General features: G+C 41.5%; 1 protein-coding gene across 8 annotated transcripts in view; it reads right to left on the reverse strand.

Annotated features, from left to right (window-relative positions):
* Window positions 1-22,917, reverse strand: part of ERC1 (ELKS/RAB6-interacting/CAST family member 1) — a 267,802-nt gene extending 244,885 nt beyond the window's left edge. For 7 of the 8 annotated variants that reach the window (XM_058022071.1, XM_058022067.1, XM_058022070.1 and 4 more), the window contains exons 1-2: window positions 22,825-22,917; window positions 11,555-12,387 (exon numbers count right to left, since the gene is read on the reverse strand). In XM_058022071.1, coding sequence (XP_057878054.1) covers window positions 11,555-12,223 — 669 coding nt within the window. In that variant the 5' untranslated portion in view covers window positions 12,224-12,387; window positions 22,825-22,917. Of the gene's footprint in view, window positions 1-11,554; window positions 12,388-22,637; window positions 22,671-22,824 lie in introns of those variants that run through there. The other variant, XM_058022064.1, reaches the window with a different exon arrangement.
* Window positions 22,918-25,195: the final 2,278 nt, after the last annotated feature.

Below are 25,195 nucleotides of genomic sequence, written 5' to 3' on the forward strand. Positions count from 1 at the left end.
TAAGTGCTCAGTAGCAAACCCTCAGTTTCAGCTATGTATAAGCCTTATAGCATACTGACCCTCTTATTGCTGGTACACTACTAAAATTAGTGCCTTCACTCCAGTGTTGATGAGCACAATTATATGCAGTGCATATGAAGGTGTCACAGCATCAACTACTGTCTTTAATAATCAGGTCTTTCTGCACCAAATCACCTGCTAACAAGCTCAACCTGTGAAGTACAGCTCCACTTTTCCCAGATCAATCTTCAAAGACTCTCTAGCATTCAGCAATTCACAAAGAAACATTAACAACTGTATTAAGTATAAAAGAAAGTGAATTAATGATTTCGTCCACAAATTCCCAGACTTTCAAATTAAAAAAGCTCAACATGAAACACTAGAAAAAGTTAATTAACAAAAAAGCAATGCTAAATATAAATGAATGACAGTTCTCACACAGAAAGGAGACAGACCTTAGGCCTCTCAAAGGAACACAGAACTGAGCTAATTCAACCAAATGGAAGGGAGGAAAGGAATAATTTTTGAAATATTTACACATGAAATAGATTCTGCACTGAGAAAACACAGCATGTAGTTTTAGAAGGCAAGTCTTGAATGCATTCCCAGCTTTAGCAGAAAAATAAAGGAAAAAGCTTTTCCTGGATAGAAACCATAACTTGGAGCTCTCTTTAAGTCACAAACATTGGATTTTGAATCTTACTCATGGAAGATGGAGGAGAGAGAATGTAACAGCAGTACAACCACTTGCTCAACAGTTGTATGTTAAGTGCAAAGTACAACTTTAAAGTAAGTTGTAAAAATATTTAGGGCTTTACAACCAAGAACCAAACAAACTAAGATGGATTTTGTAAAAGCAATTTGAAAGTATACAATTTCCAACTAAAATAGCTTACAAAGAACTAATTAGCAGAGGAACTAGCATAATAATCTCACTAGGATGTTACACAACAGCAAAAACAGCATTATAAATCATAACCTGAGTGCACACAGCAGTACCCACACCTACTTCAACTCTTTGGTCAAGCATGTGCACAGACCTTCTCACAAATCCTGGCCAAAGCATTATTCTTAAAATTTTTCTTTCATTCTCTCAAAACCATCTGCTAGTTCATACCAAAACTAAATCCATGTTAAGAAAAACCTATATTACTCATTTTATTGCAAGGTGATTTTTCAGTTTCCCTCCCCCAAAATAAGTTACTGCAGATAATTCCATATTTTGGAACATTCCAGTCATAGTGAAGTGATGAGAAAGTCTAAACACATCCCTGCAAAGAGGACCATAAAATGGCTGAGTTAATTTTCCTTCACCCATAAAAAGTGCTGTTGACTGCACATATAGAGCACACTATTTACCTTCTCATATGAAAGTATACCTATGGTTTCTTAGAGAGGTCCCTTTTTGAGTAACCAAGCTCTCAGATCTATTAAAATGGTTACACATTAACAGGCTCACAACTGCATGGCCAAACCTGACCCATCAGACACCAGCTGAGGGAAAAAAAGATTTAAAGCTGTCCTCCAAATCAAAGCTTCCATGAACAGAATAATTCAACTTTACTCAACATATACACAGGCTGATGAAGATTGGGAAATCCCTCTACCCTCAAAAAAAAAAAAAAAAAAAAAGCACACCTATGGTTGTAGGTCTTCTGTACAATTACTTTGGATAAATTATTAATCATCACAAGCAACATTTGTTAAAATTAACTTATGTGCAAACCAAAGGAAGATTTCAGAAAAGTACATAAATGTGTTATGCACACAAATATGCCACAGTTGATGAGATCAAAAACTTATCTAGATTTTTACCTTTGTCCTCTCCCAAAATTGTTCCCTCTGTTCTCATCAGAGTTACTGAGCTGCACAATCAGAAAAACACTGGAATATTGGAATTTAACTAAGCTGTACCTAGTAAACACAACACTGTCATTTGCACTCCCAAACTGAACAGAGATGAATAATGAATCACTGAAGAATCTTATTCTCCACATTTACCCAACTGAGAGAAATAAGGCAGTTACTTCCTAAGTCTCCAGGGCAGGGCACAACATTTCCTAACAACCTATTAGAAGCCTTTATTCTGCTTGTTTTTTGTGTCCATTTCCTTTTTCCAGGATAATTCTGAGATCCATCATTTCAGCTATCAGCACCAATTCTCAGCCTAAAAGCTTTTGTCATCCTCTTCATGGATGTCCTTCTCCCATCCAACAAAGAAACACTGAAACCTCTTGCCACAGAGGCCAAAAACGCTTTCAGAACTTCATGAAAATTTTTAGTCCATGCCATGTAAATTTTTAGTCAAATACAAAACTATGATCACCCTTAAAGAGCATGCATCTTTCTCATCAATCAACTGCTCCTGTAGATCAGATCCAAAGCATTGACTATGGAGTAGGATCTTCCACAGGGACATTTTATTTTCCAGACAGGTTGGTGTTTCTTAGCTGTGTTGATTTTGACATTTATAGCATTTTTAAGAGCTTGGGTATGATGCCCTGAATCCTTTAGCAAATCAAATGTTTACTTTTAAACGTTCCCATGTCTCCAAAGAGACAGAGACACAAGATCAGCCTCGTGGAAGCTCCTGGCTGTGAGATCAGATGCTGCAATGGGCTGCGTGGGAAGCGCTAACAAAGAAAGCTCCACTCATCTCAAGTTACTTTTGTTGCCTCATGGTTTATTTCTGTTCATGCAAGAACTAATACCCACTTATAACATGTCTAATGGAGTCTAATGAATTATGCCAATAGTAAAATTTAAAAAAATTAAAAAGAACAAGTCTAACAACAGGTTAAACCTGAGACAAGAAGCTGTAAGTTGCTCAAAGACAATATGCTACAACACAAATGTTCAGAAAGTTTTGACTGAGGGGAGGGAAAAGCCAAGTATTTGTCATTTGAGACACAATTCCACTAAAAATCAGACCACTACTCAGACAATTTCATTATTCCTGTAAGGAAAAAAGGTATATACACCTCATCTCTCATCTCACTGCATTAAAAAGGGTAGGATTTGTGTGGGGGTGTACATACATACATATTTCATATATTAGTAGCTGTTATCATCTTATTGCAGGCATTCCATACTGTTGTTTCCTTATCATAAAAGTTTCATACCTTGTTGGTGTTTCTCATGGTCAGCTCCTCAGAGCACTGACTCTTTCTTCTTCATACAGCAGCCAACTGGCTCTGCTTCCCAACCCCTCTTTTATAGCATCTTCATCTCACTGGTCACAGCTGTGGCCTGTTAAAGTCAGGCCTGTTCTAATCTTTGATAATTGGCCCAGCTGCAACTCCTTAGGGGTGAGATTACTTTCTACACTATCTTTATTTTCTTTATTTTATATTCTATCCCCCTACAAGGAACAAACAACTACTATGGAAGAAACAGATCCTGTACAAAGTACCTGAAGAAATAGGATTTTAATTTCTGAATTATGGCACTTCATGTGCTGCTTTGTTTTAATCTCAGAAACAAGTTCAGAAACAAGTGACAAGAAGCATCAGAAGGACTGCATGGCCTTGCATTCTTTGGAATCCACATATAATTAGAAGACCATCTGTTCACAAAGTTTAACCACCCAAGGTAGCTGGTACCTGATCATTTGATAAGGAGGATCAAACAAACCCATAAAGTCAATGCCAAGTCTACTGTCTGGTGTGCAAGGCTGCACAGTGAAATGTTTTAAGCAGTGGAAAACTCTTCAGTGAAGTGCCTGCTCCTGCACAGTGCTGCTCATGAGAACTCGAGGACACTTTATGTATTGGCCAAGAAAACATGCAATTGATACAGATACCAGTGAGGCTTAATTTTGGATTACCATTTATTACTTGCTTGCTGTCATCCCGCTTCTCTTTCCAGCCCACTAAAGCAGGGGAAGGGGGAGGAGAATGGAAGAAGCAGGAGGGGGTACCAGTGCAGAAACAGAAACGTGTAACAACACACTTCAGAACCTGATTACAATGCAGATATCATAGAGGAACAGGCATTAAACAAAGCACCCAAAGTAAAATTTATCCCCAAAGCATTGAAAAATATCTTATTCCCAGGCAGCTGATCTCCATCACTTCCTTCCTCCCTCAATAAAAGTGTATTTTGTGTTACACCTGAAATTCAAAAAGTCATCACCCCATGACCTGGTGTTTTGCGTGCTTGCAATGAACTGCCCAGGATGGTTAGAAATTTACACATTGCCTTCAAATTAATTTTGATGTTGTGAAATCAAATTCTGGAAGAACCTAACTGCCTCCAGCCAGCTGCTCACCCTTGTTGGCTTATACTATTGATTTTCCAAAATAGTGATAACAATCATTAGATTTTGAAAGCAGTCCTTAACAGGAATTGCATGCAGCACAAAGCAGCCAGGACTTAATTTTTCCCTGTTTTAAGTGGATCCTGGCCCTCTAGCTCCCACCCAGGGACAAGCAAAAGCAGCCCACTCCTCACACACTTTCATCATTTAAATAGCACCAGGATTAAGAAGTAATACAAAAATTAATTTTAAAATCTTGTACACAGCTCAACAAACAGCTTAAAAGCAACAAGTTCTTTAGGTTTACTGATGATTGTACATTACTTAGCATTCCAGTTTACAAACCAAGTTGCTAAAATTAAACTGAAGAAGGCAGTCACATGGTATTTATTCCTGTCACTGTTATACGCAAGTTTAACTCCTCTGATTTCTAAAGCAATGATCTCTAGAAAAAGCCATAATGGTGTCCTGTGCCAGAATTCTGGCATCTGATCATGCTCATTTTGGGGAGCACACATGCATAACAAGACTATTTCATGCTTTTGGGGGGCTGGGGGTTCTTTTGTTTTGACTGGTTGGTTTTGGGGTTTGAGTTGGGGATTTTTTTGGGGGGTAGTTTGTTTGGGGTGTTGTGGGTTGTTCTTTCTGTAAAGAACACAATCTCTTCCTACGGTGAATCCCTAAGAAGGCTTTCTTAATGAAGGCCAAATGATAAAAATTTGGATTATAACAAGATCTCAAATACTGATCTAGATATTGATAGAAGATCCTTCCTTTCTTTTCTTTATGGTGTAAATGTCAATACTGCCTTAGCAATTGCAAAACATGATGTATATTGGAATGCCTCAATCTCCCCCAAACAGTACAGAAAGTTTTAGTATTTAATCCAAGGTTTATTAATAGGAAAAAGAAGTAGAGTTCTCTTAGGATATTTAATACTCTTTGGAAGCAAAATCATCACTAAATCAAGGAGGTTTTTTTGTGAGTTACAAAGATCTCTCAGTTCCAATGGCAGTTTGCAAAACCTTGATTTGCTACCTGCTTCTCAAGGCTGCCAATAGAACCAAACACCCCCTCCTGCTTCACAGTCCAAGGGGATGCTACTGCAAGCACAAAGCAAATCACTTAGACAGAACAACTGGTATCACCACAGAAGGAAGCTAAATACACTTTGTCCTTGTATTTTTTTCCACTACAGATGGTGACTCTGACCTTTCCAAGAGAACCAGTATCAATCTGAAAATACCATGCAAAACATAATTATGTAGACCTTGTGGGTTATGAAAGCAAGTTTTGCTGAAAAGACTTTCTTTTCAAGGTCTACTGCATGTTATCTTCAGACAAAAAATGGAGATATAGTTATGATCCACTGAATTTAACAGATGCAGCCATTTTTCCATGTGTTCAATAGATTATGTCAAAAAATTATATAGAAGAACTACAAAGCATTATCCATTCAAGGAAAAAAAGTGTAATCCTCAACAGCTATGCTACCTGCTGGCAAGCAGTTGTAATCTGATTTCTGTCAAAATCTCAAATCACCACAAATCACTACTGAAAACACTGTTGTTTTATTGTGTCCCCTAAACACAAGTGTATACAGAAAATATATTCAAAGGAGTTCTATACTGGAACATCTCAAGCATGACCAAGTTTATTCCCTTATTCCTCTCCTACCAGTTGAGCCTAAAGTGTCATTTCACAATGGTTTTTTCTTCAATTACTAATTCAGATAGCTGGCATGACTGCTCTTCACGAGTTATCAAACACACTATTTTCAGAGTACAGAAATGTCCCCTCTTAACCAGAGAACAAAGGTTCTCTAGCTTTCATCTCAGAGCATACATATACACAAATATCTATCCTAAATACAAAAGTCCCTCTGCCTTACTAATGTCTGAAGATTAAATGGACTGTTAACTGTATCCTAGAAATCTACTCTGCTGAAATAAAACCTATTCTTTCCAACTAACAGTTTAGTCAGGGTGGACCACTCTGCTGACCATCTTTATATCTCTGAGGCTTCCTAGAATCAAGAGTTTTAAAAAGCTCTATTTCAGTTTTTGCTCCTGAGGCACACCTAAAAGATGGACACAATACCAGCACAACTAAACCTTTTTTCCATGGCCTGGCAGTTCCACCCAAGTGCTCCTCTCCTTTCTACTCAAATCAATACCAGGCAGAGTATGAGGCACATACATGAGAATGGTGGATTTGGCAGGGTAAAGCTGTAACATCAGCAGAAATTACTGTAATGGAGGAGCACCTCTGCACTATTGCCATCATCTGTCACTGTTAAATGTTCACTGGGTGACTAAGAAAGAGGAAGCCTTACACAGTTTCAAGATACTTAGTTCATATTTTAGAAAGCAAGAACACTTAAGGGAAAAAATTACTAACTCCAACACCATAAATAGAACAGTGCTGGAAGGAACAAAGGCTTCTAGAGAAACACAGCATTACAGACAAGACTTTCCAGGAATATAAACACCAAATGGTGGAATAACACACTGCCACCCTAGTTAGGAGCCTAATATCTGAACAGATTCAATACATATTAGAGAAAGAATTATAGCAGAAAGCATCTGCTCTAAGTTCTGCAGAATTTGGAGTAATCCCTGCTCCAGCTGAACAGCAACAAAAGCACAGTTAAACTACTAAGTTCAACAGCACCACTGATGTCACCTGTTTTATTCCAAGCTGCTTTTAAGTTGGTAGTACTCCCCTTGTATGTTTAATGGATCAAGTAGAGAGCAGCTGTTCAGCCTATGCTACAGCTCAAAGCAAGCCAAGGTATTAGATCCTACCTGAAGAGGAAACATGGGACAAAGGGAGCCCTGGGGAATATATATAACTAGATAAAAGTCTAGTTTTATTTCCTTACAGAATTGAAAAAAAAAGACAGAACACAGGGTGCTCTCTTGGGTGACCACATGACAATTTCTGAGGTCATTATGAAGTGCTGTGACCTGATAAATGCTTCAGATACCAAGCACTCTTGAGGATGGAGTTTTGAGTTATTCTGAAAGAGAACTGAATTATAATTTCATGCTGCAGCTGGGGAGTGACAGAAGGAACCTTAAAGCTGGCAGAAATCTAGAGAGCCAATTCCTTCAATCTGCCATTGAAGGAATTATTTAAATGCAATGCTCTGGGATGCAGAGAATGCCTTTAAGCAATGCCTATGGAACCATATATTGCACAATTAAACACCCAGAATGGAAGAAAAATCTTCGTTTTCTATCAATGAATAACCAGCTCAGGAATGGGGATAGTAATAGAATGACACAGCACTAAGGCATACCAATTTTTTAATACATAATTTAAAAAAATAAACCAATGAAGAAATGAGAATCAATCTGATTTTCAGGGACAGAATGTACTCATTAGAAGCTCAGTCTCATAACAGCAGCACCCAATGCATTTAAGAGGTTAACACATGGACAATCACATTTTTGAAAGTGAGATGCTCATTACACACTACCAAGAAATGGAAAATACTTCTGACTCTGGGGAATGCTGGTGAGATGCTGGAATATATCCATCACAATAAAGTACAATCTTCTTCAAGTGCTTACCCCAAGCCAGATGAAACTCCTTTCAGAAATATTTTCTTGGTTAAACTCTCTGACTCAGACATCCAAGGCCTCTAACCACAAAAAGGCCACAGAAATGCATCAAAGTAAAAAGATGTTTTCAGCAATACCACACTATTTTAGTTGAAACATAAATCTGATCTTAAACGTAGATCAGTTAAACGTGGAAATTTCAGTGCAGGGCGTTAGACATCAAATTTGCATTGCACTACTTATTATAAGGCACAATCAACCTTGTCATAAGCAAGTCTCAACTGAGAGGAACTCCTCTGTCCTTGAGTTTCACATCACCCCACCACTGCCCAGGTTCTAGGCAAATTGTTTCTGCTGTGGTGCAAAACATACTGACTGTCTTTCCTTTCCTCTGATGAAGAGGTTTCCAGGGAACCTTTAAACCACACATACTAAAAAAAAAAATATTTCTCAACTCAGAAAAATACAGCTCCCACTAAAGCATTTAGAGGAGAGTGACACCATGCCAAAACCAAGCTCCTGTTTAGTGGTTTCGTCAATTTCTCCTTGAATATGCATGGGTTTGCATAACTGAGCAATCATTTGCACTTTCCTCTGGGTTTCTTGTGAAGAATGACTGGTTAAGTCATCCACACTGCACTGAAAACTGTCATGTTTTTCCAAGAATCTGTGTTAACTACAGGAATACTTTCCATGTTTACTTTTGAGCTCTTCAAAGTGAGCTTTCAATGACATTCCCCATTTATGTAAAGAAAGGATTTTCTGTCTCTTCAGGATCAGCAACAAAGGATGGAAATAAAGCTCCACTTGCCAGCTGCAGCAAGAGCATCTGATAAATCCAGATGTGCTGCAACACAGCTGGGCAAGGATGCCCATCCAGGTGAGAGCTCCAGAGAGCATGTGCATGGCATTCTCAGGATTATATCCAGGATAGCCCTCCTGCCTAGTGCCCCCAGAGGACAACCAAAAGGCTGCGACTGCCTCAGGACAGGCAGCATGTTCTTTAATCTCCCCACTCATTTTCTGAGCTTTAGTGAACCTGGAAAATGTCCTGGAAATCAATAAGCAATACAATTACTGAGACAGGAAACAAAACTCAAAGACACTGATGCATTTACTCATAGAAGGCTGAGGTAGCAACCAACCAGGGCTCACATCTCCAGGTACTTTTACCAACTCCCAAACCCAAGGGGCAATTCAGTCACTCAAGCTGAGGTGACAAGAACAGCAATGCAATCAGGGACAATCAAGTGTGTGCAGCAGAATAAAGAGCCATGACCACAGGAAAGAGACTGAGATGCCTATCAGATAATGGTATGAGTCAGCCAGCATCTTGGCTCCATGAGTTGAGTCGATTTTAAACAATACAACTGCTGTGAGATAAACTTTAAATAAAGCACAAGTACTACACGTGCAAGAAATCTTTTTAAAAAGTGATGTGCTGAAATACTCATAACTAAGTCTAAAACTCCTGTTCCTGCAATTATACTGGAACTCATTTCAGAAGGAGGCTGAGGAGGTAATGAAGATATTTGCTGCTCCCCCAACACATCTGGGAAATTCCTTGTTCAGAGTCTAAACAGAGACATCTGTTTAATTAGAGAAAATCCTATTAAACTGATCTTCCACGTGAAGGGCTGAAGTGACCAACTCCAAAAGGGTATAAAAGACACACTGAATTCAGAATTTAATTAGAACACACTGCTAGCTAACTATAATCTATTAATTAGCATTCTTAATTTTTACAGCTCAATGCAATAATACCCATTTACTTTTAAATTGCACCCTTCTTACTTTTGGACCAAAGTTATACAATTCTACCAGTGTGGTAGTAATTACTGTGATTGCCTTGAGAACAGCAGCCTAGAAATATCTGTAAATGTTTAATTAGGGGATAAAGGAAAGACAAAGAAAAAAAAAATCTAAGATAGAGAAATCACTATTCTCAACTGTATTCATATTTAGTAATTGCTTAATCAATTTTAAACCATATATCCGTGGCATTTTTCTTGCAAGATTTCCAAAGCATTCTCAAATGTCAAAATTGATTTCAGAAAAAATATTATTGTATTCCAAGACAGTCTCTTCAACATGAAAACAGGGCCAAAAAATGAGAAGAATTTAAGAATTAAAAGACTTACCTGCAACTGAAATACAAAGAACACCAGAAAAGTTGAGTGACTGGTATTCCAGATATTTGCTACTCTGGTACTGCAACATTATAACTAAAATTTTTATAACATTACTGCTTTTAAAGAAATCCTACCTTTGCAATAAAAAATATTTTACTTCAGGTTTTCTGCATTCCAAGATGACATAAGTAAATAAAGACAAAGTGTCACACACCTTAACTTGTTAATGTTGTGATTCTTACCATTTGGTAAGAATACAGCTGTAAAGCTAAATGACAAGTTCATTAAATTATTTCATACTATCTCAGGAAAAGCAACTTATTTTCTTCAACTCAAGCTCTTTAAAAAGTGAAAAGAAAATTGCAGACAGGTTCAGTGTAGTAGACTAATCACTAACCAAAAATAATTTACTACTTAGGACAGGCTACCTGAAAGCAGAGTACAACAAGCTGTAGCCTTTTCTTCTTGCATTTCCTTCTCTCCTTCACCTTCTAAAGCAATCTTACAAAAAGCATTGCCTAAAATAGCACCTATACCTTAAAAGCTACAAGAACATGGTCACATTTGAATTATGGAAACTTTCATTAAACGTGCTTGGATACTTTAAAAGCTCAACAGGGAAAGTAATTTTGTCATGATGGAAGCTGACTTACATTTCAGGGAACTTTTGGAGTTGGACACTGGGTCTATTTTCCATAAGAATAATGAGGTTTTTTTACCTGACAGTCCAGAGAGGTGCTGAACCCACATTTGGCCAGAAACAACTAACCAAGAGGGCACTCAAAGACAAATATTTACTTCAGGACGAAGGAGCTCTAGGTGGGAGGACTTTTACAAAGCTTTTAATCAGTAGAACTGACTACAAAGACACCTCAATTTTAATCAGTCTCTGAGTTTTATTTTAATTTGGAGATGCTTTCAAGTTGCACAAGACCTAAGACCTAGACACCTGAGAATCTGTTCTTCTCCCTATTCTGTAACTGGCCAGACCACTACAAAAAAAGCCCCAGAACTGTAGGGTGCTTTAGGATAGTTGCATAACAAAATATGCACAGTTTATGAAAAAAAGAATAGCAAGCATGTATTAAACAGTGCTATTTAAATGTAGCCAAGAACAGAATTTATATCTGTTTGTGAAAACTGCAGGTCTGGACGTTTTAGCTCTAAATACCAGTGAGTGTAACATTAACTTTGTTTTTAATGGCAGTCTGTCAGCATTCAGCAACAGTGCAGTTATCCTGGGGGTCAGCAGTTAGTACATTCTGCATCTAAGAGAACACTTCAAGAGGTAAACAGCACAAAAATATTAATTATGAACAGAATAAATACTCCCAAAAGGAAACCAAGTGGTTACCATCAGTCCTAGGGGGAAAAATACACATGACACCCAAGGAAAAATGAGCACTCAAGGTAGTTTACAAGTGTGACGAGAAACATCTAAAAACAGGCTTGCAAGCTGAAAACACATCTTACCCACATCAATTACCCAAGAAAAGCACCAATCTAATTTAGCTGCTTAAGTGTAGCATGCAAGTTTATTAAAGTCATTTAATCATGCTACCACACTACCACAGCAGTGACGTTAGATGACATACCTGGTTTTCTTCTTGCAAAACCCTATACTGCTCCTTCCAAATGGTGATTTTTGAAGCTTCATCCTTCCTCAGAGCCCTCTCCTTTTTGAGCTCAGGACTCCAGAAGGTCTTGATGCTGTTCATGGAAGAACTCAGCTTGCTCTCCTTCACCTCCACATCCTTGCGGAGCAGATCGTTCTCCCTCAGCACCTCCTTGAGCTGCGTCTGCAGGTCCATGATGGTGTTGTCCCTGGCCTGGCGCAGCGAGTGAGGCACGGTGGATGCCATGCTCACCGGGGGCAGGTGGTGCTCTCCAAACGCGATGGTGTCGCTGGCGACTCCGCTGGTGGCAATGTTGGGGCTGCTGCCCATGGCAGTCATGCGGACGCCGTACGGCAGCCGCCCTCCCGAGCGGCCCAAGGTCATGGTGCTCTTCGGGGTGTCCGCGCCCACGTTCTCGTGGTCGCTCAGGTACATGGGGCCGGACGTGGCATAGGCAGCATTTAAGGACTGAATGTTCTCCATGGAAAGGGTTTTGCCGCTGCCAGCCCCGGCGCTGCCCCCCGAGCTGCCCCCCGTGCTGTTGGTTCTGCGGTGGCCCAGGCGCGGCGAGCGCGGCAGGCGCGGTGAGCGCCCCGGGCTCTGCGTGCTGGGCTCCGCCTTGCCCACGGAACGAGCGCTCCCGTACATGGTGAGCTGGTGCTGCCAGGCAATCTGATCGGCAAAATGCAGGAATGACTGAATTCCTGGCAAGCTCTTCAATGGTTATAAGTCAACTTAAGGCCAATCACAACTTGGAACAGAGCTGCTTGTCCATCTCTGAAGTCACGTGCTCACGGTGTTCAGGACCATATCTGTGTCAATGAGAATGACATATTAAAATCTACATCAATAAAAATAACACATTAAATACCTAGTTTATCACCACATATTTGTTCCACATTAGTATCTATTCCCCTATATTTACAGTTCTCCAGTATTTTTCAATTCCTCTTAATAAAAAAAGAAATGTTTTATTTAAACCTTTAAACTCAAAAAGAAACTTCTATTCTTGCTTTTCTATTGCTATATTATCACAGCAAAGAGGAAACGAAAAGAGAATCCATCAATCTTCAAGCCATAATTTTGTTGGTGATGACAAAACCTTCAGATGCCATCTCATCTTTCTTCCTATTTCTAACTGGCCCTAATGCTTTACCTGTTACCTGAGTGAGAGAATCAAAATTCTAAAACCACTCAGTAGTATATCTTTGCTTCAAGCACTGCCAGCTTCCATAGGACACAGTTTCTAAACCCTTGTGTTGTGAAATCACCCTGCAAATGGGAAGGCAGGACAGACTGAAGTGACTCTGACCATGACCTCAACCAGAAGGTTCCTTAGCACTGCTGTCAGCCCCACTTCAAATGCAGAAATCAGAACCAAAACTAAGAATAATCATGAAATCATTACTGACCACACAACTTCAGCAAGCACAGATGCAAATCTGAAATAGGAGCAATGACCCAGCAATGAGACCAATGAGGTTAAGAGGAACAAAAGAATCACAGCTCCACTGAAAACTGGTTCTACACTCTTATTTTCCCCCAAACTAAATAACTTATATCCTTGTTTAGGTTAAGAAAAGATTTTGATTGAAATGTACTTCTCATTAACCAGTTGAGATTATTTCCATCAAATAATATTTCAACATCAGGGACCTTTTAAAACACAGAACAGTTTGACATCATCCTGTTGCTGTTCCTTCTCCCCTCTGCTTTTTCTTTCAATACAGACTCTGCTGGCATATGCAAGAGAATTCCTTATTTCAGCAGTGCAATATGATGCTGTAATACAAGCACTGGCAGGAAACTCTTCAGGACAGGGACTCTGGGCTGGGATCAAGTCAATAGCCAAGATCTAGCAGAGAAGCAAAAAATGTAACTAAAATGTAAAATTATCCCACTATACAGTTCTCACTTTTTTTTCTCCACTGTTTTTTCCCATTGTAAACTATTCCATGTGACTGCTGGGCTCGATTGAAATCAAAATTAGAACACTGAAACATTCCTGATGATGGAATACCAGCCAGTGTCCAAGGAGCAGCAGCACCTAATATATCCCAGCATCTTGCCTTTCACACCAGCTCTCATCTACCTGCCCTTCTGCTCAGAAGTCAGGTTTGCCAGATATTAGGAATTAATTTCTCCAAACCAGCATGTTTGGGAGATAATAACTGGGCAAAAAGGGTAAAGATTAAGTTTAAAACAGGGATACACTTCCAAAAGAAATTGTAGAAACAATGCAAGTGGGTGGAAGGAAGTGATCAAAAAATGAATAGTGCAAAAAATACTGGAAAAGGGTAGAAAGAAAAACAAGTAAAATCCAGGAAGAAAAGACAGAGTATTTTTTACCTTTCTGAATAAGTCAGTATAGGAAAAGATGCAACAAGAAATAGCTCCAAAATGTTTAGCTTAATCTTGAACTTTAAATGGAAAAGAAGGCCAGGGTAAGCCAGCATTTCATCAATTTCACACAATTTCGTTGAAGATACAATGGCATGAGGAATTTTACAAAGCTTATGGAAATTGATACTGCTTTGTGAGCAGTTCTCAAGATGTTCAAGTGCTCACTCTGGTTTTTTTAAAATTACAAGAAAAGCTAGCATCAATATTGCTACAGAATATTTTAGAGCACATCTATAAAGAACTGGCCAAGGAAAAACAGCCACCAGAATTGACTGAAATTATCTGCCAAAGCAACACCTACAGATGTATTTTTTAATCCAAGTTACATTTCTTCCATTTCAACTACACATCCTTATGCAAAACAGTACAGAAATATAAACTCTGCAACAAAGTGCACAGTGTTACACTGAAGTTGCTTCAATAAGCAAGACACTGTGCCCCAGATCTAGAAGAAAAACACTTCTTCCAAACAGAAAGGCTATTTCAGACCAGCCTCACTCTTTGAGATATCAAAATGCTAAAAATGCTGCTGTGACACCACTTGAGCACTCAAAACAAGTCAGATATGATTTCTTAGACACTGCATAAAGTACATTCCACTGAGAGCTTGCATTCATTAGGATCCTCCTGAAAATTCATCCAAATCACAGCACTTAATTCACTTGCTGGAAGCTCACCACAGTAAATCAGGGCAAACACTCATTAACAGCTTTAGATGAGTTTCCATCAAACCAAAATATTAAACTTATGTGTGTTTCCATTGAAGAACTTCACCCCAAAACCACTAAGTTTAAAATCTACATCACTGTTGCACACAGAAGAATCACCTGGTGAAGTCCTTAGCAAGACACCAGAGGGGCTCAAAAGGTGTTTGATAATTTCTAAAGAGCTCCTCACCCTCAACAAGGACAATGCCATGAAAAAGTGACATGCAGAGCTGCCTTCTCCTTGCATCAGCAAACATTTTGTTAAACTCTGAATACTTTCCAATCAATGGGAGTGGCTGCTGTCCTTGGGCTAAAGCAGCTCCAGGCAGCAGAGAGGAGCTGATACCTGTGCAGGGCTGTGCAGGAACCATCCCCAGCCATCCTGGGCAGGCAGGAGAGCTCCCAGGAGCTCTCACCACTTCAGCTGGAAACTCCAGCCCTGTGCTCACCCAGCTCTGAGCTTTGATTCAAATCACAGCACTTAATTCACTTGCTGAAAACTCACCACAGTAAATCAGGGCAAACACTCATTAACAGCTTTAGATGAGTTTACATCAAACCAAAATATTAAACTTATGTGTGTTTCCATTGAAGAACTTCACCCCAAAACCACTAAGTTTCACTGTTGCACACAGAAGTATCACCTGGTGAAGTCCTTAGCAAGACACCAGAGGGGCTCAAAAGGTGTTTGATAATTTCTAAAGAGCTCCTCACCCTCAACATGGACAATGCCATGAAAAGGTGCCACGGAGAGCTGCCCTCTCCTTGCATCAGCAAACATTTTGTTAAATGGGAGTGGCTGCTGTCCTTGGGCTAAAGCAGCTCCAGGCAGCAGAGAGGAGCTGATACCTGTGCAGGGCTGTGCAGGAACCATCCCCAGCCATCCTGGGCAGGCAGGGGAGCTCCCAGGAGCTCTCACCACCTCAGCTGCAAACTCCAGCCCTGTGCTCACCCAGCTCTGAGCTCTAACAGCATCCCCTCTGCCACTCCAAAACATCAAATAACCCAAGCCATGAAAGCCAAGGGCCAGAATTAGCTGTTGATCAGGGTAATGGGAAGGATTCCCAGAGTTGGCACAGCCAAAACTCAGGGAGAAGAACTCTGCTGTTGCTGCCATGCATTACACTGCACTCACTTTTCACTCAAAAGCAGCAGATTGAGATGAAAAGTTGTCTTTGGAAACAAGCAAACATAACCCTCCAGTATTCTCCTTGAAATGACAACTTTCACCACACCATTGCTAGACCTTAAAACTGTGAATATTCCAATATTAACTAAATACACTTTTCTGCACATGCAGTTTCAGTTTTTCCATTGACACAGATTTGTCACAGTTCAAGATCAAAAAGAAATTACAAGATAAATCTAACTCTTTTATTTTCCTCCTATTTTTTCCCAGTAGCATTTATCACTGGCCATATCACTTTGTTGTAAAAGATATTACACTTCACAGATATTACAGTTCACATTAGGAAAGACTCTTTCACCATGAAACCAGCAAAGTGAGGGAAATAAAAAAAACAGTATTTTCTTTTTTGCAAAACCAATTAATCAGGAAGAAGAAAGAATTTCATTTTCCCTCCCAGAGCCCCAGCAAAGGTAAATGGAAGATTTCTTTCAGGTAACATCACAACCAGAAAAGTTAGTTTTTTAATATTCTGACTCACACTAGTATTTTACTGGGAGTCTCACAAGTATGGCCTCTTATCTTCCATGGGACCAACATGCAGCACTGTTACTATTTTCCTCTTCTACTGAGCCTAAATTTAGTCACAAATAAATCATCCCTTAACTGTACAAGATGGTGATAACCACAAGGAACAATGTCCAACTGTGGATGTATTAAATGTATTAACCCTCTTCCCCTGGCAAATTCTCCTGTTGATTTCAAAAAACTTTGGTTTTTCTGCCAATATAGGAGCCCTTACCCAGGATTACAAAAAACAAATAAAAAAGACTCTCAACATAAAAAGCTTAAAAAACAAAACAGTTTTTGTTTTGGTTTAGCACTGGTTTTGGTTTTGCACTACAGCAAGTGCTAAACCATTTTCCCTCAAGATAGCTTGCAGAACTTTACAATTATGAAAGAAAATTCTCTTGTTCACTGTTCATTAATAGAACAGAAAAACTTCAAAGAGCATCCTATATGCAAACCAATTGAAAAAAAAAATTTTAAAGTGTCACATCAGCCCAAGTAAAACTTTATATGTGTATTTACATGTATTTAAATTGGCAGAGCACCTTTGCAGACACAAAGACCTGACCTGCTTTCACATGAGCTGAAAATGCTATCTAGTGATTATGGAAAGACTTGTAAGAAAGACTATCAGAAAAAGAACAGGCAAGAATTACACAATATTGCATAAAAAGGTTTAGAAAAGGACAGTTATGAACACATTTTCTGTATAAAATTTTTAAAACAGGTACCAGCACATCCTGCTTGAAGTGCCAGCTAAGAAAAATGTCTCTTCAGGTGACTGTCCAAAAACACTCAGAGACAGACACCATTAACATGGAAAATGTTTATAATCTGGCAGCAGACATTTAAATGTACTGCAGTGCAACCTGTAGCAACTAAAATGCACCTGTCTCATTACAACAACCTAGTCCCAGGCAGTGAAAAGCACTGGAGAACCCAGCTTCCCTCAGAACATGCCAGGATCAGGAGCTGGCATGCTAAAAGAACAAGAAAAAGCCACCTGCACAACTTCATGGAGATTTACTTGAAGGCAGTTGTGGCATGAGAGAGGGCAGGAACAGGAACATGAGTCTTGTCAAAAGGTCTTGTGGTTCCAATAAAAGCTATATTGGGACATAGTAGAAATGTAAGAAATTCTGGGGGGATCACTTGAGTATCAAAGTTCAGTATGAAGAATCCAAATAAAATGAGATGTGTTCAGCAGTGCTGTCACACTCAGCCCCTACACCTATTACTCTGTGTGAACCCATGGGTCACAGGGCAGGTGCTCCTGTCTGCAGCTGACAGAACACAGAAGATTCATTTAAAAAAAAGTTCTGCTACCTTCTGGAAGATCTCTCTGTCACATACATTAATAATGCTTTTCATGTCTCCCACCACTCCAAGACAAACACTAATAGCCCATTAGCTACCTGCAGGAAAGCAAGCAACCAAACACACACAAACATGCTGCAGAAACACAGGGAAAATCCAGCCTACATTTTTCAAAACAAAGAGAATTTCAGAGTAACTCCTGCAGCCTCCAGCAAGTCCTGTGAATTTCTTTGCTGCAACTTCTGTTCAGGACTGACACCAGCTGACAAACTGCAACATCTACGGAGACAATTAATTAATACATCACTGCCTGATGGTCAGGAGTGGGGCAGTGGGATCACAGAGCACGCAAGGGCATCTCACAGCCCAGGGACCCCGCACATCCAACTTCCAGAACACAGAATTTCCTTGCCACACTGACTCCTGCGTGCACAAGGAAAGCTCTGAATGCCAGTTTCGCAATAAAAGCAAAGTCAGCCTTTACAAGAAACATCTTAATCTGATAAAGGGCTGTAGCAGACACATTAGACTTCATTAACAGAGGTAGTAATTGTTCCCATTTACATAATTCACACCCGAATAGTTCATGGGAAGTAACTATGTCTAGATTAGGACAGTAGGACAGAGACTGCAGAGTAGACAGAGCAGAGGGGAGGGCAGGTAGAAAAGATGGCATTCCAAACAAAGAAAAGCTTACATTCCAGTAAAACCCTGCCAGGAGTACAAACAGAGGGTATAATGAGAGAACTGACATGATTCACAACAACTTAGAGGTGTACCAATCAAGAAAAAATGAATTCCTGTTATCTCCTAGCCCACCTCACACTTTAAAAACCTTTGTGTGCTACATTACTTTTTATATAAAGTGTGAAGCCCCTGTCTTTTAAGGCTGTCTTGTAGATTTTAGGTTTGCCTAGTTTTGAAAGGTAAAAAGGCTCACGACTTTTCATGTGAAATTAATTACTATTACACACAAAAAGGACAGAAGCAAGTTTACTTTGGAAGCAGCAATCCAGCCAATGCAGGACACAAGGCATTGAACCCATGGAATTCAGGGTTGTTTATCAAAATATCCTTGTGGCCCTGACAGCAAGAAAGCAATAATGATTAATTAAATTAAGACAGAAATAAGACAAAAAAGTAACTGTTTATATTAGAACTGTCTCTCATTCCTAAAGAGCACATAAATAAATGTTAAAGCACTGCCATCTGTTTATATCCAATCCTTTTTAAAAGCTGGGGGGATGGTGGTGGTGGTGCTTGTTTTAGATTTTTTATATTAAATTCACCTACTTCCACATCTGCCAGGTGTAACAGAGCCTTTGTTCTGTCTCACCCAACACAAGATGTGAATTGATACACTCTCCCCCACACATACAGAGAAATCTTCCCAGAAAAGCATCTCAGAAATCTCTGAAATTCTTCAGGTGACTCTGACATTTTAAAAATATGTTTTGTAAGAGGTAGGTCATCAACCTAACCCAAACAGTTTTAGGAAAAAAAAAAAAAAACAGCATTCATTTGTCAAGGGAGCGTTTTATTTCTAAACAGGAAGTGACATTCCTGTTAAACACTTCTTACATCTGAAAGGGTGGCAGGAATGGCACCACAGAACATGAAACATCTTGATTCCCTGTCCTTTTTAGACACCTACAAGATATCCCATTCAGCAAAAAACACCTGCAAGTCTGTAAATGAGAGCCAAAAATATTCATTCATTCATTCATTTTCATCAGTTTCCTAGTTAATTTCTTTCCCACACGTACACAATTCCTTTCAGGGCATCTACTTACTCAGCAAGGAAGACCTAACACAGCACATGCTCTGTCCTACTCTGCAGCACTTTCTCTGCAAAAGCACTTTTAACTTTTAAAATTCAAAATCAAATTTTGTCTCTTATAATACCCATAGGTCTGGATAGCGGCATAAAGGGTCTGCTGTCACCATCACAGTTTTCTTTCTATCTCCTTTCCCAAACAAACAAGACCACAAAAAAGGCTTGTATATATGTATTATAATAAATACATATATTTCAGCTAAACCTTTATTTACTCATGTGTAAGGAGTCTGGCTAGGTGTACCAGGATTTCTTTTGTGCAATGGCTGGGATGTAATTATAAGTCTCTAAATTTAAAGCAGATGTGAAGAAAACAAAACCATCATGTGCCCTTTTTAAAGGCAAAACACAAAAAGCAACAGGTATCAGAACTCCAACATATCATTTATATCACACATATCACTTCCTAGGGATAAACTGATTAAATTAACCCCGACTCCTCAAATTATGTAAAAGACTGAAGTCCTGTGGATGTTGATTTTCTGTCACTGTATGGCTAAAGAGTTTATAGGCTCATTTTAGGGTACAAAGTCAGCAAATACTTTGTGTTTTTATCCATGGCTGTTTCTCTCTTTCCCACAGGTGGCATGCAACAAACAACCCTCTTCTTAATAGCAGAAACAAAATGTTGAAAGCACTACAGATATTTCAGAAGTGCCTAGAAGCACATGCAGCCAGCAGCCAGCCCAAAGTCACCATGGGCAACACCACAGTGCAAGGCAAAGCACGCTCCAGCTCCAGAAATTCCACCATAATCTCACCCTGACAACAACCATATTGACATAACCCACGTGCTGCAGAACACCACTACTGCTACACCAGCACTGCATTTCCTGGGATCTCCTGCTCTACTCCTGCGTGCCAGAGTTTAAACTTTTGGCTTAAAGAGCAACGGGTAAAACCCTCCTCACCTCACTGAGCAGCCTCTTGCAGCAAGGGTCAAAAACCCTCACTGAGGGTTCAGTTCTATTATTTAAAAAGCCACATGCATCCCTCCACACTTATATTTCTATCCAAACCATACTCAGCTAAAACAAGCCGGATCTTCCAAATATAACTTAAATTCTCCAGTGGTTTAGCCAGGTAAGAGCTGGAGCAAAACTCTCTCTCTAAAGAGTTTTTCAGGCTTGAAAAGAGGGAGGGGGTGAGGGGATGAGAGATAACAATGGGAGGGTATCCTGCTTCACAAAGTAAGGAATAGAGGCAAGGAACTCCAGCACTGGTGACAATAGCACGGTGAAATATTTCTATTCATGCAGCAGCATACAACTGCTACCGGGAACGAGAAAGCGGCACATTCAAAGGAAGAAAGGGGAAAAAAGAAAAAAAAGAAAGGAAATAAAAAAGTAAGAACCCACTAAATACCAAAGACCCCTAAAAAGTTATTTCTCTTATCACCAAGATCTGCAATTCAGTAAAAGGGAATAGGCCACATAAATCCCAAACTTGCCCTTTTTGCTAATCAGTCCATTAGCCACATATTACAGATGAAAAGTTACGTGAACGGAATCTCAAAAACAGCTCATGACAGGATCAAAAAGAATGCTAAAAATTACGAAAAACACGATGCTTTAATATAGTCCAGAGAGCAGGTTTTCTACAGTTCAGGCTTCTGCTTACATCCCAACAGTGATTTAATTACACTTCAACGGGTTTCCCAGAAGTGGTGGAAGAAGTTCAAATTATTCAAAGATTATTATGAACTCACATTTCATTCAGCAGATCCCAACCTTTTTTCTGGCTGATGGATTCAGAGAACTCCAAACTTCTGGATGATACAGTGGGCATAGACTGACTGTTCTGGGAACTGCTGTTCTGTGATAAAAGTTCTGAACTGTGCTTCCAGAACTGAACTACGTTCAGTACAGCTGTTAACTAAGTAATCACTAAAAAAATCCCTTATTTTACTACCAATTCTAATCACAGTACCAGAGGCAAGGTGGTGATTTCTCCCATGTTATTCCATTTGGAATGGTTCTGAGGGTGCTGACTCACAACTGACCCTGAACTGGGGCTCACACCCGAGCTGCTGCAGGCTCCAACACAAACTCCAGGACCGTGTCAGGCAGTGGCTCAGGAGGGGATGGATGTGTGTGCAGCCTCCTACGGCTGCAGACGCAATAATCTCAGGGAGCAAAGGAGGGCAGGCAGCTGGTGGAGGTGACTGCTGCAGACATCCCTGGCCATTGTTCGAGAACCACAATCAAAAGCACACAACTTTCTGTGGTTACAGCCTGTTGGATCTGAGCTAACAGGCTGCACGATCGAGCGTGGCCCCCAAAATGTGCTGGGACAAAATGCAAAACACACATTGCTCTTCAGAGCAATTCTATTTTTATCCGTTTGCTTTCATTCTTTCGGCTTGTGCACTGCTTCCCACCACCAGCAGCACCTCCATAGGTTTCTTTACATCTTTGCATCTCCCATTTCCACCGGGGCTTCCCTTTAAACCATTTCACAGGGTATCAGCACCAACCATAACATGAAACTCACAGAGAGCATGTAACATTCCAGGTTCAACAAATCGTGTGCTTCCTAACCAACCCTCAGAGCCCACACTCCCAACGAGACAGATGTGGAAGGGCAGCAATTCCTGACACAGGCTTCAGGATGGCAGCACGCTCAGAAACAAAGCACCGTGTCAGCTGACGCTGCCTCGTAGTAGATGCAGTAAAATACATGAAACTGACCAGGCAGCGCTCGCAGAGAAAACACCAAAAACCCAGCACGGCACAAGGTCTGGGCAGCAGACACGGCTCCCCGTTACCTCGGTGAGGTGACTGCGATAACAAAAGCGAGCGCTTCGCAAGGACAGGCTGACTGCGGAGGGGCGGAAAAGCCCGCCCGGGAAGGCGAATGGGCAGAGCAGGAATGACCGCCCGTGCGAGGCACGGCCGAACCCCGCCCGGGCGCCGGCAGTGCCCGGCAGGACGCGGGCCCGCGGGGCGATGCGGCCGCGCTGCCGGGGCCGGACCGGGGCCGCCCCGCCCCGGGCGGTGACAGCGTGAGGGGCCCGGCGGGGAGAGGCCCCGACCCCCCCGGCCGCCCCCTCCCTCCGTCCGCCCGGCCACAGCCCGCGCACCCCCGCGGGCCCGCACCCACCTGCGCTGCGGCTCCGCGCCCACAGCCCCCGCCGCTCCCTGCCCGGCCGCCGCCGCAGCCCCTGCCCAGCGCGGCGGCTGCTCCCGCAGCTACCGGCGCCCGCAGGCCCCGCCCCGCCCCGGGCTCCCCCCAGCGGACGGCAAGGCGCGTTAACCCGACCCCTCCCGCCCCGAGCGCGGCCCCTCACCTGCCTGTCAGCCCGCGGGGAGGGGACAGCACGGCAGGGCAGGGCAGGGGACGGGCGGCGCTGCCCGCGCTCGGCTCCGCTCGGTTCGGCTCCGCTCCGCTCCCGCCGCTTCGGCTCCGCCGCTCCCGCCCGCGCCCCCGGCGCGAGACACGCGCAGGCCCCGCCCCCCGGCGCGCGCGCTCGCCGCGCGGGGCTTCCCTCGGCCCGGCCCTCCCCGCCCCCGGCGAACGTCACCGCCCGCGCGCGCCCACCAGGGAAGTTTGGCCGCTCTCCGGCACCGTAGCCGCCGCTCCGGGCGGGAAGTGCGAACAGGCCGCGGCGGGGCCCAGGTGCGGCCGGGGCTGCGGACCGGGAACCGAACCGGGCACCGAAACCAGCACCGGGAACCGAACCGGGCACAGGGAACCGAGCCCGGCACCGAAACCAGCACCGGGAACCGAACCGGGCACGCCCCTACGAGCGGCTGCTGAGCGGCCCCTGAGGGAGCCCCGGGCAGAGAGCAACAGAGCCCATCCAGAATCCTCCCAGGTTGGGTTTGCTGTGATTTCAGGGCGTGAGGAGCCAACAGCACTGACCTCCTTAGCCCTCACTCCCAGGGGACACTAAATTGAGAGATTTTGGCAAATGGGTTAGGTCTGTCAGACTACACAAGGAATGACATTTACTGACATGTAAACTATCACTGTTTAAATTAGTACCTTCTTGCTGAATACTGGTAATATTGTAATTATGTTCTATTATTTCATCAGAGTATGTATTACCTATATTTGATGTATTATTATATTTAATTGCCATTTATATTACAATTCAGACCTCTGGCAGCCTGATATCCACTGAGATCTCAATAACCTGAACTTCCCTTCCTACTGTGGAAGCAGAGTCTGTTTTAAATTAATTTCTGTAGACTCATGTAGTGCATGCTACAGTATCTAATGCCTTCTGTCAGGCCTAAGGTATCCCCCAAAATAAGAGATAATTTATACTTATCTTGCTGGCTAAGAAGGCAGAAGGATGGAAATAGACACAAGCTTGCCCATGCCCCAGTTATCCTGCCAATTTCAAGCGTAAATGATTTTCCATTTTACAATAAGCAAGTGTCAACCTAGAGCAAAACAGAGCCTAAGAGCTTTAGGTTTTTCATCCCAGCTTAATTAGTGTGTCATGTTAATGGGGTGTTGCTGCCAGAGGTGTCACCCTTGCCTGTGATCAGCGTGGGTTTGTGCTGCACAGTCTGACAGAGCTCCCACATTACTCACAGAGGTTTCATTTCCAGGCTGGGTTAATTAATTCCTTGCCTGCTAATTGCATCTGGGAGAGCTGCAGGCTCCCTGCTCACAGCTGGACAGGCTGCTTCTCCTTGCAAGCCCCAAACCATCACTCCTGGGTTAAAAACCCTGCTGCCTTTGCCTTGCAAGGACTGGAGGGACTGGTACATAAATGATGTGCTGATAAATCAACCTCAGAGGCTTTTAGAAAGGAGTACCCATGTAAATAATTGATGACATTTGAGTAATATTCCTGCCTGCTCTGATCTCCAGAACAAGATCTTTTACTCTGCCTGCATGGATGTGAAACTCTTTGAAGAGCAGATGGTTCACTTTGGGTTTTGTGACTGTGAGGTGTTACTGTTTCACACCTGGAAAAAAAAAAACCCTAGAAGGACAGAATTATTTCTCTTATCTTTCAGTTCTACCCCTTGGTCACTGTTGATTGTTATAAGGAATTTTTTTTTATAATATCAAAACTTATTTGTGCAGGGGTACCAGTCAATCCCTTTAATGAAATATTTTTTAAACAGGTAGTGAGTAAAAGCAAAGGAATTAAGTAATGTGAGAAATTCAACAGGATTTCTATTTTTGGAAAACAAATGTATTTCAAATTTAGAACTGTTTGGGATGACCTGTTTCCTAGGATGCCGTTGGTGAATTTTTAAATAATTAAACTTTTTTGGACCCTTTTTAAGGCAAAAATTGCAGCAGGCAATGAAACAGCAAAGAAGTAATTGACACACTGCTAATTAAAGAAAATGTTTGGAGCCATGACCAGCAAAAAAAAATTTGAAAAATATGCAGGCTAAAACACAGCAAACACTGCTAAACCAAGCAGTTTGGGCTGGATTTGCAATTATTGGGAAAGGTAATTATTGGGAAAGCAGGCCCCTTGCAGCAGTTACTGATGTTCAGTGAACTTGTGCAGCTGTGGAAAGGCTGCCATGGCAGGGAACAGCACAGTGAGGTGAGTTTCTCATCCTGGAATTGACCAGGTAAGCTTTGTTTCAGATGTTAGGTGTAGCCAAAAATTCTGAAATAGAAACACACCCCCACAAATGCACTGCTGCTCTTCCAAAATTGTATAAAAAAAGGGACGAAAG

This window comes from Melospiza georgiana, chromosome 4, assembly GCF_028018845.1.
Source record: "Melospiza georgiana isolate bMelGeo1 chromosome 4, bMelGeo1.pri, whole genome shotgun sequence".
Classification (NCBI taxonomy): domain Eukaryota; kingdom Metazoa; phylum Chordata; class Aves; order Passeriformes; family Passerellidae; genus Melospiza; species Melospiza georgiana.